General features: G+C 41.6%; 1 protein-coding gene across 1 annotated transcript in view; it reads right to left on the reverse strand.

Moving 5' to 3' along the window:
* Positions 1 to 124: 124 nt before the first annotated feature.
* The window catches only part of Su(Tpl) (Suppressor of Triplolethal), an 82,795-nt gene continuing 68,103 nt past the window's right edge, over positions 125 to 14,816 (reverse strand). Inside the window, exons 4-10 of the mRNA XM_012377499.2 lie at positions 14,653 to 14,769; positions 13,021 to 13,266; positions 12,764 to 12,834; positions 12,472 to 12,678; positions 11,468 to 12,368; positions 11,148 to 11,325; positions 125 to 11,058 (exon numbers count right to left, since the gene is read on the reverse strand). Coding sequence (XP_012232922.1) covers positions 10,840 to 11,058; positions 11,148 to 11,325; positions 11,468 to 12,368; positions 12,472 to 12,678; positions 12,764 to 12,834; positions 13,021 to 13,266; positions 14,653 to 14,769 — 1,939 coding nt within the window. The 3' untranslated portion in view covers positions 125 to 10,839. The remainder of the gene's footprint in view (positions 11,059 to 11,147; positions 11,326 to 11,467; positions 12,369 to 12,471; positions 12,679 to 12,763; positions 12,835 to 13,020; positions 13,267 to 14,652; positions 14,770 to 14,816) is intronic.

The raw sequence follows: 14,816 nt of genomic DNA on the forward strand, positions 1-14,816 counted from the left end.
AATTATATTTTTTAGTCTTACTATATAGATGCCTGCAGTATCCTATTTTTATTTATAATTTTTATTTATAATAAAATGGAAAAAGGGGATGGAATTGATGCGGCAAGTGAATCGGAGGCGAGACTTTTCGTTCATGATTTTAATGTTCGAAATTCTTCATTTCATACAAATTAAGTGTGGGAGAGTTATAATACAAACTTAAGATATATACATCAATATTTCGTGAAACTGCTCACACAGCTATATCCGTAACTTATATCCGTTAAATCCGCCAGATCATCATTCGCATAACCATCTTATTACCTCTTAGTTTTTTTTGTAAAGTTTTTTTTCTGCCGTTTATCTCGCGTACGCTATGCAACAAAACTTGGCAAGTCGTTCGAATAAATATAGTTATTTTTTTTTTATTTTCTTTAATTACTCGGCGCCGTGGCGCCGATCTTTGCGTTTCAGAGTGCCCCCCTCGAATCGGAGAATCGGCATTTGAGCTCGCCGCGCGTTTCTTGCGATCTTGCCTCGCTTTTGGAAGTCACAAATTTGGAGAGAAACATCTCCCGAGACGTTCTACGGGATGCGCCACGTTGCGTTGCGGCCGAGCTCTCCACTCGAGCGAGTCGACGTATGCCAGTGTTCTTTCTCGATGCCTATTTATTTATTTATTGCATCTGTACAGGGTGTTCTAAAACCGCCGATTTGTCTTTGTATCCACGAGTTTTATTCGTTTGGAAACATTATTTTTTTTTTTTTTGGTGAAAACTTAATAACAAGTCGTTCTTTTTCATGTCAAACAAAAAGTTTATTTTCAAAACGGCTTAAATAAATTTTTAACGAAAGCATTTTTTTCTAGGTACAAAGAGGATTTTTGGTGGTTGTTCGGACACCCTATATATATATATATATATATATATATATATATATATATATATATATATATATATATATATCGCGGTATCACGACGTGATTACTGCGAAAAATGGACAGAGAGATTGGGACACTTACACGACTTACGGAGGACAAATGGCGAGCTCCTCGCGAGAAGCTCGATACAACTTATGTTGCACTTGTGGGACGGAAGTCACCGGATGTAGCCTGGCATTTCCGGCTCGCTCCCGAGAGCTCGTTCCGCTCTACTCGTTTCCGTACTGCGATTTAACACGACCCTAATTCACCGCCTTAAGTTATTAATAAATCCAAAATCAATCAATTCGCCGCGCAAGAGTCGGAGCGAGGCTCGAGACGCGATACGAGCGATCGTGCCTCCGTTTCGTTGTTGGGTTTTGAACTTTGAACCCGGTGCACAGCCGTGGCGTCTCTCTTCGCGACCATTTTAACAGACTTGCCCTCGAACTACGATACAAACAAAGTTCCCGCGCGATAACAAAAGCCGATACATACACAACAATGAATAGAAATCGCTCGCTATCTTTCTATCTGGCGCGCGCGCGCGCGAACCGATCGATTCAACGCAACTGGAAGATTAACAATGACGAAGATTCGGTACGTTAAAATTATGTACAAAAATTAAATTAGTATAACAACAGAGAAACGCCGTCGTGCCGGAGACGGGAAAATCCGCCGATTCTCCGCTCCATCGCGATCCCAGTATGTACATATCTCTTTCGCGCGCGAAACCACATATTATCGGTATCGGCCACGGTGTGGTCACCGCAAACGGACGATCTGCCTGTCAACAAGCATATAACGAGATACATTATTTATTACGCACTTCGCTGAAAAACACATTCAATTCATCGTCATTTTAATCGTCAGCATAGTCGTCATCGATTTTGTCAATGTGAATTGTCGTCGTATCGAGTCGACTCGCCTTTCTCTCTCTCTTGCTCTTCCATTTGTCTTATCATTGTTATTATCGCCTATTTCTTTTTTTTTGTTGCGTAGTTTTTTCCCTCGCTTTTTCTCTCATGCACGATTCTCGAATAGAACAGAAGCATACGCAGAGCTCGTATTCGGGGACGAAGAAACTCGCATGGAACGAATGAAGGCTCTTATGTGTTATTGCGATGAATATTATTATGGAAAAAAATAGTATAAATAATTCTTCGTAAAATAGAAATATGGACGACGCGCAATTGGCCTGAAAATTGGCCAAAGAATTCGCAGTTCAAAAGAAATGCGCCTAACGAAAGACACATTTATATTTAATAATATATTTAAAGGAGCTTTTGGAAGTTCAGTTTCTATTTCGGAAATAATCTCAAACAGAAAAAAAACGCATATTAATACATTAAATATATTACATGGCAAGGTTGCTATCTTTTTCGCAGCGTTTTCGCAACTTTTCTACGCGTAATTATCGAACGTAAAGGTTATCGTGCAATTAATGATCAAATCTTTGACGACTCATTGAATTTCTTATTCACTGGTCTCTACATATTCATGTTAATAAATTTTAAAATTGTTCCTACTTTAATAGGCCAATTAAAAACAAATTAGTTACGAGTCATCGATTCAAAGATTCAATATTTATTAATTAAAATTTAATAACGAACGATAATGATCGATCATTATATAAATCTTCAACCTGTCGTTACGAAAATTTACAGTACGTAGAACTTACAGCTGCACAATTTTTGCTCCATGGAGAGAGAGAGAGGACTATTTTTAGGACGGAAATTCAACTCGAACTGGGAAGCAAAATTGGATCACATTGGATTTCTTAATAACGCGAGCCTTCCGCGAAAAGAACAATTGTTTTGTAAATCGAGGCGGTTCGATCATCAACTTTCAACATACCGAGTTTGTGCGGATCGATCTGAATTCCCAAGGACCGCCCGGTACGATCGACCGTGAGAAGACAGGAACATCTTAACAGTCGTCTAGCCGCGCCCCGAAATCGCATCGCGGGCGCGACGATTGCACGTCCCGGTACAAAATCGAAGACACGATCGGAAAGGCCGAAACACCGATGGCGGGAAGGCGCAAGAGGGGAAAAGGGGGGCAGAACGCGATTTGGATTAACTCTCCGATTCATCTCTTTCCTCATGCGTAAATTATATCTAAATACAAATTTAACGCGCTAATTAAATAATCGGGTTATACGGAATAGAATTGTTCTTAGAACAAGATGACCACAGCCTTAATGTGGGAGTTCCGTTTGTTGATTTACAATGCGCGAAGCAAAGTGGCGTGCGATCAAACTTTCGTTGGCGAAGGATCAAAAATGCATGCTCGGAGAGTTAACGAGAAATAATTCCGCGCTTCCTCAGATCGATCCGCGCGCGATCGTCCCGGTTCCTCGATCAACGGCAACGTCGTTCCGCGCGAGCAAACAAACCCCGAAAGCGAGCCTGCGCTCTCTCCGCACTAACAATATAATTCCTCTTTATCCGCATTTTCGCTTTGTATACTTTAATTAGTGAATATAATATATATGTATAGGTAGTAATTGCAAATACAACTATATATAATGAATATACGAGCCTTTGTCAGGGGGAGCAATGCAGTCGTCGTCAATAAAAGTCACGGGGGTACATTATATACCTATACATGCAATCTCGAGTCGCCCGGTCATCATCAATATCATCATGATCATAATCAACATCATTGTAATCGCCGTCGTCTCTTTCGCTTCCACACTCTCTCACTCATCTTTCTTTCTTCTCTTAATCTCGTTATCGCAACGCAAACTTAAACAAAAAAACGCACTTGTGTCTGTATATATATCTATATATATATACGTATATATATATATGTAAGTCCATTCTCTTTTTTCTCACCGTTTCACCTGCTTCTCCTCTCGCGCATTCAATGCTGAGAACATAAAGACTATCTCGTCGCGCTCCTTAAGTCACAATTTGTCAGTCATCCGAGCGCGCTTTAAGCTTTCTTCTCCTCTTAATTGTCTCTTAAGCACTTACAAAATATTATTCCCTCGCTCTTCGATCGAGCACGCGGCGACCGATCTCTCTCATTTCACTTCACTCGGCGCCGATCGATCGCGCGGAAGAGCTCGGCTCGCTTCCGTCGATCTTCCGCGCGTAGATCTTTTGCGTTGAGCTCGCAGATTTTTAGCCCACATATCGATTGAATCAACTTTTTTTTTTTTTTTTTTTCTTTTCTTTTAAAGAGAGTTACCTTTTCCCGACGCATTTTCTTTATCTCGCGATTTCTTCTAACTTGACGCAACTTGATTAAAACTTCAGAACAGTCGCGCGGATCTTTAAGCTAGAAAATCTTTTGTATTCAATCGAAGTCACTAGGTTCAGTGATATCTCTAGGTGATTATGGGCTTTGAAGGGCTGACGAGATCGATCGCCGGCGTTCCGCGGACACTAATTCTTATTTTGATATGGGTGTTCGTAATGGGAAACGCGAGCGTCCGATACGAGTCGTCGATCGAGCATCAAATCGTTCGTGATATCGAACGCTCGCATTCGCCCGGCTCGTCGCATTTCTCTTCGTTCTTCTTCGTTCTCTTCTCGTCTTCGCTTTAATCTCTAAGGCGCTTTTTTTCACACACGACTTACAACCCACCCCAACCACGACAGACCTCATTTCTGCCGCGGACCCTCGACGCTTTCGTCGCGTCAACCCTCTATCTACTTTACTAGCTCGGCGAAGTACGCTGTCTGGATTCATCAAAGCCGCGCATCCGCCTCTACAAATCTTCCCGAAATCTTGTAACCTCGCGACATTTTCTGTGTCGTACAAAAAAAAAAAATGTTTCGTATATATATATTAAATTTGTAAAACATCGTAAAGTTGCAAGTATCTTTCGTCCTCTTTTAACCGATGGTACAGATATAGTTTCGGGAGATGCGGATTCAACGTACAGTGGACAAAGGGTTAACGATATCCTTCCTTCTTAAGAGAAAACTTAACGCTTGACGCCTCGCATTTATGTTATTACAAAGTTCCTAGCAACACATCACAGTCAAAAAGTCATCGCTATGTGACTAAACGGACATTTGTTCCGTTCTATAGCGATCTTGAGCGCGGCGTAAAGAAAAACAAGAGAGAAACAAGAATATTGTCGTAAAGCGGTAAATTTACAGGGACGCTCAACAGCGACGAGGAACAAAGTTCCGTCGTTCGTCCATCCCTTTTATAGCTGCACCACGTTATCAACATCTTTCTCTCCTCGAATCTATCGACTCATCCAATTACTGCAGAATGCCAACAAGTGCTGCGAGTGTCATGGATCAGATTCATCACTTTGTAAATTGGCGTGAACGTGAACAAGCCTCGTGAATTAATTAGCGATCGTCGAATCGCGTCCTCGGAGCTTCGCCTTCGCGATGAGAAGAAACGCCGCGCGCGATGATTTCCGGATCGAGGGTTTCGTGCGCGAAACGAAATCCTCCGTTAAGGCGACGGTGATGAAAGACCGTAGTAGCTGCATTGCTCATCGATTTTCTCTGTCGACCGATCGGACAAGACCGGGGCGTGTCGCCTTTCCTGCGTCTAACCGAGGCGTTCCGTAAGGACATCTCTCGCGAGGGATCAGCGGCAAGATCGAGAGAGTAAACGGAGCTCGCGCACCGCGTACGTGATATGCCTTCTCGCAAGAGAAGAACGGATACTCGTAAAATGATATGTCGCTCTTACACGATTCCGCGATCGAATGAGCCGCGACGGGTGAACGACCTCCTCGCAGACTGATGATTTCGAAATACTCGAGATATGCGCTGTTACAAATAATACTGCCGGACTACCCGCTACGACGGGATCGATCAATTCGCGCTCATTCGTTTCTCAATTTGGAATCCGATCCGAATGCAGGATTCAACCGTGCGACTTTTGCCACGTTTCTTGCATTCGCGATACGTTGCGGTCGCGTCGGCGGTAAAGCGCGGTGACCACTTTCACTCTCGTGAAAACAACGGGTTCTCTAAATATTATTTCAGCACCGATGCTTCCGGCGAGGAAAAGTGTTTTGCTCCAATTTCAATGTGCTTCACGAGTTTTCCTGTTGTGCAACCCGCGGGAGGCGAAGGGAGTAACTCGAAACGCCCGTCGAAGAAACACGACCAAGGAAGGGTTCGTGGAAAGAAAAGAAACTTGATAGGGATCGAACTCGCCGAAGAATTCAATTAAACAGGGCTGTCTGAAGAAACTCGACCGTCGCAAAGAAGATAACTCCCCGGCGGGAAAGTTTCTACGAAAGTGGAAATTTGTCTATACAAGAAGTCTGAGAAATGGTTGGAGGAAAAACAAACGAACAATCGAAGAAGAAAAGAAACGGGAAACAGAGATCGAAGCTCCATACGTAACTCTTAATCTCAGGATTTTGTTACATTTATCCTGGACGCGAGTCCATCGGCTGGTTTTGCCAAGAATGAAGTACGCGAGTTCTCGAAACTTGTATTATACGTTCCTTCCTAACACTTTGCACATACTGGTACTACTAAGAGATAATGCACGTAAGATTATACTACTTGTGTGTGTGTGTATATATATGTGTGTGGTGTGTGTATACATATATTATATACAATAAATTTACGCTTCGCTAATATTGGCACTTGAAGTTTTCGTTATTTTCCAACAAGTCGAGAAAGAATGGGTGAATGGGAGAAAGAGAGATGAAAGACGGAGTTCGATCGTCGTTTGGACCTCTTGAGCATGGATATGATCGTGTCCGCGGAGCATTGCTCATCCGATCACGGACGGAGCGCGAATCGATGACATTCGGGGTGCTTCGGAGGCAGTATTTGAATAAGGGCACTATCGCTCGATGCACCGGGCTCCGATTCGGCTGTCTGGACGAACGTCTATCGCAACTTTCGAAACAAACGGTGGAATTTCGCGTTTAGAAGACGAATACTTAATCCGCCGCAATCGGCGACTCGAGGGCGAGTCTCTTCCGACGGAAACGTGCGACGAGCCTCCTCCTGGATCCACAGAAACGAAATCGCTCCTTGGCGTAAGTTTTGATTCTCTTTCGAAGCGCAACTTTCGCGACTTTCATTACGAGATGTATTTCCGTATAAAACGTATATCTAATATATTCTATGAGTCGGACATATACATGTATGATTCTACGTTAAATTCGTTCCGCCAAACGATCAAGGACAATGATACGATACCCTCCCCTTTTACTCGGAGAACGGCGATCTCTGCTAATAATAATCTCTTCTCGCGAAACAATAACGGAATTAATCAAAAAGCAAGCGTTAAATGTCGTTAAATGCAGCATTAAGAGCACTTACACTTTCACGAAAACGCAACTATCTGGACAACGCTCGGCCCAACTCGAGCTCGTTAGGGAAGCGACGAGCGCGAAAGAAATTGACCTGTTGCTTCGCTTAAGTTAACGCACAAATTACACCGCGATCGATAATCGTTATTTCCTATCGTCTAAACGTCGCTTCACACAGTTCAGTTTCTCTTTGGCACTGTTTATACTCTTTCTCGGCTGAATCATTAAGACAATCGATTGGTCGGTCGACGGAGGACGAGAGCGTTTAATCGAATATGCTTGCCGAAGCTCCTGCTAACTCATAGCTAACAACGAACACCGCCTTCGGATTCACAACGCAATCAATAGCAATATTATTTACAAATGGTACAATTCACAACGGACATTGACTGATATAACGTGGTAACTACAGACCTGAAAAACGTTCGATTCTCGGCCGCAAACCTTTACTGAAGTATCATGTACCAATCTGAACCTGTGTATGGCACAGCACGAAGCACGAGTTAAAGTCGTGCAAAAAAAATGTCGATCCTATTCGCTACAAAAATAAGGTGAAAGTAAATAAAAATAAAAGGAAAAATTAATATCGAAGGAAAGTAAATATTGATATCTTATATTTTTTTATAACCTTTTTTTAACGCAGGAAGAAACGTGAGCAAAAAAAAGTTAAAAATATATATCTAGAATTATGGACGTAATGATCTAAAATTAATAATATTCGCTGATTTCTTTAGCTTTGAACTATAGAAATTCTCCGTTTATAATCAAAATTTGTGACCAGTTGCCTGTATCAACACACACCCTTAATATTCGTATATATAAATATTCATATATCAAAACGTTAGCGCGACTTATACTGATATTCGATGCTATGCCATACACATTCGAGGTCCCCTTCTTTCTTCGACTACAATATTCTCAGAACATTTCACGTACGAGAATCCTAATCGAAATATATCGTTCCTCATTTATACGTGTTCTTGATAAAAATTCGCACAATGCATATTTCAACATTACTGAGATTATATATCCACAGCGATTTTTGTAATGCTCTGTATTGCACCTATTATGAAGGAATAATTATCGCTGTTTTGTAATAAAAAATTCATTTTCGACATAACGATTCTTTCAACATTTTCATTATATATGTATTAATTGATTATAAATAACTAGGGATTATAAAACAAAAAGCAATTGATAAACAACCAGCGTGAATTCAATATGTTTAAGCAAATATGCCCTGCCATCTCACTCTCCCGAATTTATGAATTCGACTAACAGCATTCGATAGTAATACGATAATGTGTGTGTTCACTAAAAATTATATATGTATATATTTATATATAGAGAGAGAGAGAGAGAGAGAGAGAGAGAGAGAGAGAGAGAACAGAAAAACATAATTTGTTAAGCAGAATCTTAAATCCTATTGCTGATTGTAGATTACGTAAAAATTGAAGACAAAATCGCGGATAACAATAAAATTTCAGTAACATTATTATCGCATATACAATTAATTTGACATTGTTATATTCGACAGATCGTTTTCACACCTTTTCCCAAGTACCTTACATCTGACAAATGTCTTCTCTTTCTTATACCCACGGCACGATGGACGGCTTTGGGCAAATTACTCGCAATCGTAGAAATTTTCACGCAATATGAGCAATAAGAGGACTTAAGACTGTCGGAAGAAAGCAAAATCGCGCGTTGCAATCAATCGTACAAAATGTTTAGTTTTTTAATCGCTGAAAAAAACCAATTTTTTTCTCGCGAAATAAAAGTAAACATTATAAAAAGCTATAATGCATTTCCTATAAAAATATTAGAAATTGTTTTTTTTTTAATATTTGATGTATATAAATAAATAAAAAGGATTCATGTGTGGAATATCTATTTCCTACACAATAGTAGTATTCGAATGAATCTCTATCAGCCCTTAATATTATGATCGTTATAAAAATAACGTATTAAAAAATTTGGCATCGTGAATTTCCGTAAATTTTCGAAAAAATCAATTGGAAATCCTATTGCAAAAGAATTCTATTGCAAGAAATTGATTGCAATTTCTATTGATTATTGTATAGAAAAATTAACTGTGTTTTATCTACTTGAACAATAAATTAACCAATAATAATAATGATACTAAAATAATATTAATAATTACAATATTATTAATTATAATAATGATAATAATCAAACAAAATTATTTTTTATGCAAACTGTTATGAAACTGTATATAACATACGGTATTGTCGTTCAATTATATACTTATATGATCAATGGTTGTTATATATTTTGTATTCTTTAACTTTTTTCTTACTATGAGAAAATTGTTATCGCATTGGGCTGCTGCTTTCATTCTTACACAACAATTAAAATTTAAAATTGTAAAAAAATCTATAATTTAGCACAACATACTATAATCTCTTACAGTTAAAACCACTGTCGAACCGAGGTGGTTCGACTCTTAAAAAGGATTTTAATTTACGATATCAAACTACATTTCAATCTTATTTGATCTGTTTGATTCTTATTGCGCGACAGATCAATCTGCTCATTTCTTTTTTTTTCCTTTTTTTCAATTATTCCTTATGTCCTTTTTTTGTCAACCGACCATTCCTATCATACGACTAATTCTCATTAAAATCATTCAAGATATCAACGAAGAAAAAAAAGAACGAAGAAGTAACAAAGAACGTCAAAATCACAAAGCACTAAGGTTTCTCTCTCATATTGTAGGAAGGTAATTAGCTTTTCTTCCAAGCCCTTTCTCAAGTTGCGACGAGCACGCATGAATCGAGCGCGAGAGATCCGTACCAGCTCGTGGATAAAATGTCTGCCTGTGTATATGTAATGTATGTACGTTGCGAGCCAATTTTCTTTCCTCTTTTTCCGGATAAAAAGAAACCCGGACGTGGCACGCGATAAGCCTTATTATCTCTTGGACCCTCTTCTCACAATCTTTTTTGTTTCTTTTCTTTTATCTACGTACTCTTAAACTGGACGACACACTTGGACGTGCGCACGGTAAGTAACTTATTGTAGAATTTAACTATTTCATATTCCCACTGCGTCTTCTCTCTTCTAGAATGTCTTCTTCAGTCGTCGCAGGACCAGCTTCGAATTTCCTCGCGTTTGTACGGCTTCCGTGTTTCGCGCGTTTTTGCTGGTCGTCAGAATGCCCTCTCCTTACATCCGTATTTCTAATCCGAACGCATTATCTTTTCTTCTTGAAGTCGATTGTCGTCAGCCTTCACCAAGCAATATCATGGGTTGGTCGAAGTTAACGCGCAAGCCCTGCTTGGCCCGCCGTGACGGCGGCAGTCGACGAGATCGTGTGAAATCGTCGGAAATCGTCGCAGACGATCGTCGACTTCCGCGGGGAGAATCAGCACAAATCTCAAAGAGTATCTCATGTACGATATATTACTATATATGTACGATATATATATATTTTTTTTTCATGATGTTATAATGTAAATCTAAATATCGTACAAGAGATAAATCCGAATCGAGTCACTTGACTTTTTCGGCGATAGAACCCAGGAACCATGTGGACCGTGAAAGATCAGCCTTGGAACTTGCCGAGAAAATGCAAATTCTGCGACAGCGTTGACAGTAGCGTACCGACAACGAAGAGGAAGAGGCGGGGAACAAGAGACGGCCTTTTCAGTTTGTGTCAGTAGTGCCGACTATTGACATCCCCAATGTTTCTGGTGTTGGTATTACTGGTGGCGTTAACTACGCGGTTGTTGGACATTGCGGTTTCGTATTCTAGGATCAGTCGCTTTATATGGCTCAGCTTGTCATGCAGGTAATCGAACCGTGTCTTCATCTGCAAATGCCTTGGATCATTTTTGCACGCATTATAGTCACGGAGTATCTGTTCCTTGTACACCTGCGGGAAAAAAGAAAACGTCACTGTATGAGAATCGATGCTCATTCGTTCGTTTAAGAAATACGATTCTAACGGCCGCGATAAAATACCTGCGCCCTGGCCGTATTGCCCAGATCCTTTTGCCCTTGCATCGAGTTGTACAAATTCGTGAAATGTTGCCCGACTACGACCATTTTAGCGTGCAATTTGCGGTACTCATCGTAGTTGGCACAGAAATCTTCTTTGTAACGCCTTTTTTGCTCCACGCTGCTTACTGTTACGTAATCCCTTAACAAATATCAATCATTTTACGTAAATAATGTTGCATCAATCGAACAGATTAAATTCACACACAATAATCAACAGAAAGACGCGCAATTTTTGATTCCGTTCCAGATTTTACGAACGATAACATAGCTAATATACTCACGTGAGGTAATCGGGATACTCCCTGAGGTTGGCCGGTCTCTCGAACAGCGAGCCTGCGGCGGCGGCGGCGGCGGCAGCGACGGCGGCAACGGCGGCATTGGCATTATTGGTAGAATTGGCATTGTAAGTAGGAGCACCGCTGCTGGAAGCTTCGTTGTGGAAGTTAGTACCAAGCGTTGCGGCAGTACTCCTATTTCTGGACTCTCTCTCCCTGTTCCTTTCTTCCCTCGCACCTCGACTCCTGTCACTCTTGTCTCTCCTGTCAATGTTCACTTCGTTCGAACTGCCCTCGGCGGCGTTTCCGCTGGATACCGTCGTGGTACCGCTGTCGCGTCCGTGCCCGGCCATCTGGTGATGGTTGCTTCTCGCACTGTCACTGGGCGACGACGTCAGGCACGATGGTCGATTGGAGGAACCGTCTGAAATCGCAGCGACGGCGGACGCCACGGCGCCGTAGCTGTTGCCAGTATCTCGCAGCACATCACTGTTCGCTATCCTTTCAGCTCGGTAATCAACGCGGCTGTTGCGCTCGCGCTGCGTTTGCTGTCTCGACTCCCAGGCCTCAACGAAACCGTCACTTCTATTACCAGCACTATTACTATTGGCACCACAAGCACTATTACTACCGGCGGTACGATCACCACCGATGGCTGTTGCACTAACACCACTGCTATTATTATTGTTATAACTGCTGCCGCTGGACGCCCTTTCGGGAGCACTACTGCTGGAAATGAAGGAGATGGGCTCGGGTCTCCTGTAATGTGATATCCGTGGTTTCTTCGTCGGCAGCCCATCGTTACCCTGGTAGTATCCCGGTCTCTTGTTGCCCTGCAGGCTGGCTGGTGGCGCCGTGATTGCCGGCGGCGAGCCCGCGTGGATGGAGTTCGGCGAATGCCCGCTGCCTGTGAATGTAAAATACAAAAAAAAAAAAAATGTGTCATTTCCAGAAAGCAACACTTTTCAACAACACGCTCCATGGCGTGTCAATAACGGTAATACACGTACCGCTGGAACCACCGTCACTCGCTGGTGGCGTAAGATTCTGAGGTTTCCGCCTTTTCAGAATCGCCTTCTCCTGATCAGTGTAGAAAGGCCAATCCTCTTGCACATCGTTCCAGATGTGCCTCTGCAGTTCGTACGTGTTGTCGCGCACGGTCGCCACTTGCTTCAAGACCGTCATTATGATCGATCGCTCACGGTCTCTTATACCCTCTGCAATTTGTCGGGGCATTAAGTATTGCGGCTGCATATTCGAGAAAGTTAAAATTAAAAGCCTTAAGACTTCATTGCAACTCACCTCTTGTAATGCGATCGTAAATCTCGGGTTTCTTGTAGGGCCTCAAAGCAAGGAGGTGAATAAGCCTTTCCCTGTTGCACGGAAAAATACAAAATATATCCTGACGTAATGCAAGATAAAAAATATTAATCTTATTCAGCATTAAATTCTATTAATCCTTGCTTCATTAATCCAACGCGAGCAGACAGTTATTTCCGCGTCTTTTATCGCAGCGTGACTTATTCTCGCGCTTCATGTCAACTCGTCAATGCACTTACTTAAGCGGCCTGCGCATTAGGTCGGAGATCTTTTTCTCCGGACTGCGAGTCGTCGCTGGATGGTTACTACTACTATTACTAGCGGCCGGCTTGTTGGTTGATGCTTTGGACTGACTACTGCCGGAAGTTGGAATGGTCGTCGTAGATTCCCGATGCTTCGCATACGGAGGTGGTATTATCCTTCCGGTTCCTTTCACTTTCACCTTGCGTCCGATGTCTGGACCGTTTGCCTTGATCACCCTCGTGCTGGAACAGCGACGTAATTATCATCGAGTGAAAACGTATACTAATTTGTGTAAGATTTCTCCGGTATGTGTGTTAATTATTATTTAATTAAACAATATAACAATGTAGAAAATACAATTGAGATTCAAGAAATGCAAAGTACTTGTAAATTTATCGTTTGTTTAAAGTGTCGGATAAATTTCGAATGTATTTATCAATTTAGAGAAAGTATAGAGTTTTATTTCGCATGTCATTCGAGAGAGATAGAGATATATTTGCAGATAATGACAATCTCTAATTTCTCTTCTATTTTTACAAAACATCGATCTCTCTGTGTGCAAACTGCACGAGACACGTCGCGTATCGCGTACAATTAATGCAATTTACAATATTTGCTGACACGGAGATCTGATCGATTGGCATTGATTATGTAATCTTTCTCAACATAAATCGCGCGCGTGCATGCCGTGGATAAAGCACCGTAACGGCGAAGAGAGACGAAAAAGGGTTCTGGTGTGACGAAATCGCACTTGTGAGGCGCTCTTAACCTTGGCCATGACGACTAAACAAATTAGCCGCGTCGTCGATGGAGCTCCGTCAACAAGCGAGAGCTCAATGCCACACGCGTATTCCAAATTGCGGCTAATTGCAAACAAAATACAACATCCCGTTCCGAAAATCTTTCCATCCGTTTATTTCAAAATCGTTTTCGTTTCAACAAATAGCATGTAGATTGGATAAGTTATATATAGCTGTAATAAATATGCGATACAAGGTCAAATATTGCCAATGTTCGCATTAAATATGCGACATAGCAATATTAATATCATTAATATAGCTATGAATATTGTACAATACGAATCAAATTAATAATATTAATAACTGCATTTATTGTAACATTGCGAATGTTTATCCTTACACATAAATAATATACTTTCCTTACGTATCTCCAGATTTCAAAGCCGTGCTATTAAAATTTCTAGATGACTTGGTTTGATTTATAGTTAATAAACCGCATCGAGATACAGGAAACGAAGTGCTATTTGAGATACACCGGAAGATTGAACGACCGACTGAAAGTGCAGTCTCGCGCATACAATTCTCCGCGAGTACTCGCGATGTCGCGACGGCGTGCTTGCGCGAGACTCGTAAATTCCTTCGTGAATCGCGCGAACATCCGTTAGGAGACCGGGCGAAAGTTTGTAAAAGTAACGCTGCGACGCGAGCATTATTTACGATTCCGCGAGGCGCGGCAGCCGCGGGCGCTTCGCGAAGAAAAAGTCCTGTAAACGGGGGGAGGAAGGGAGGGGGGGGGGGCACGCTTCTCCAAAAAAGGAAAATCTTTTTCCCATAGGATCGAATGGCTGCCGACAACAGTACGTCCTGCTGCTCGAGAAATATCCTTACCATTTGTTCTTGTTATTCTCCTCGGCGACCGCCATTCTGTGCCTGGTGGTCTCGTAAACGTCGTCGTTTGCCTGTATCCGCATTTTGTATGACAGGTTGCCGAGGTTATTGAGGTTTCTGCAGAAGAAAAAGAAAACAAGCAATATAATATTGTGAGTAGTTCA

The sequence above is a fragment of the Linepithema humile genome, chromosome 6 (assembly GCF_040581485.1).
Source record: "Linepithema humile isolate Giens D197 chromosome 6, Lhum_UNIL_v1.0, whole genome shotgun sequence".
NCBI lineage: Eukaryota > Metazoa > Arthropoda > Insecta > Hymenoptera > Formicidae > Linepithema > Linepithema humile.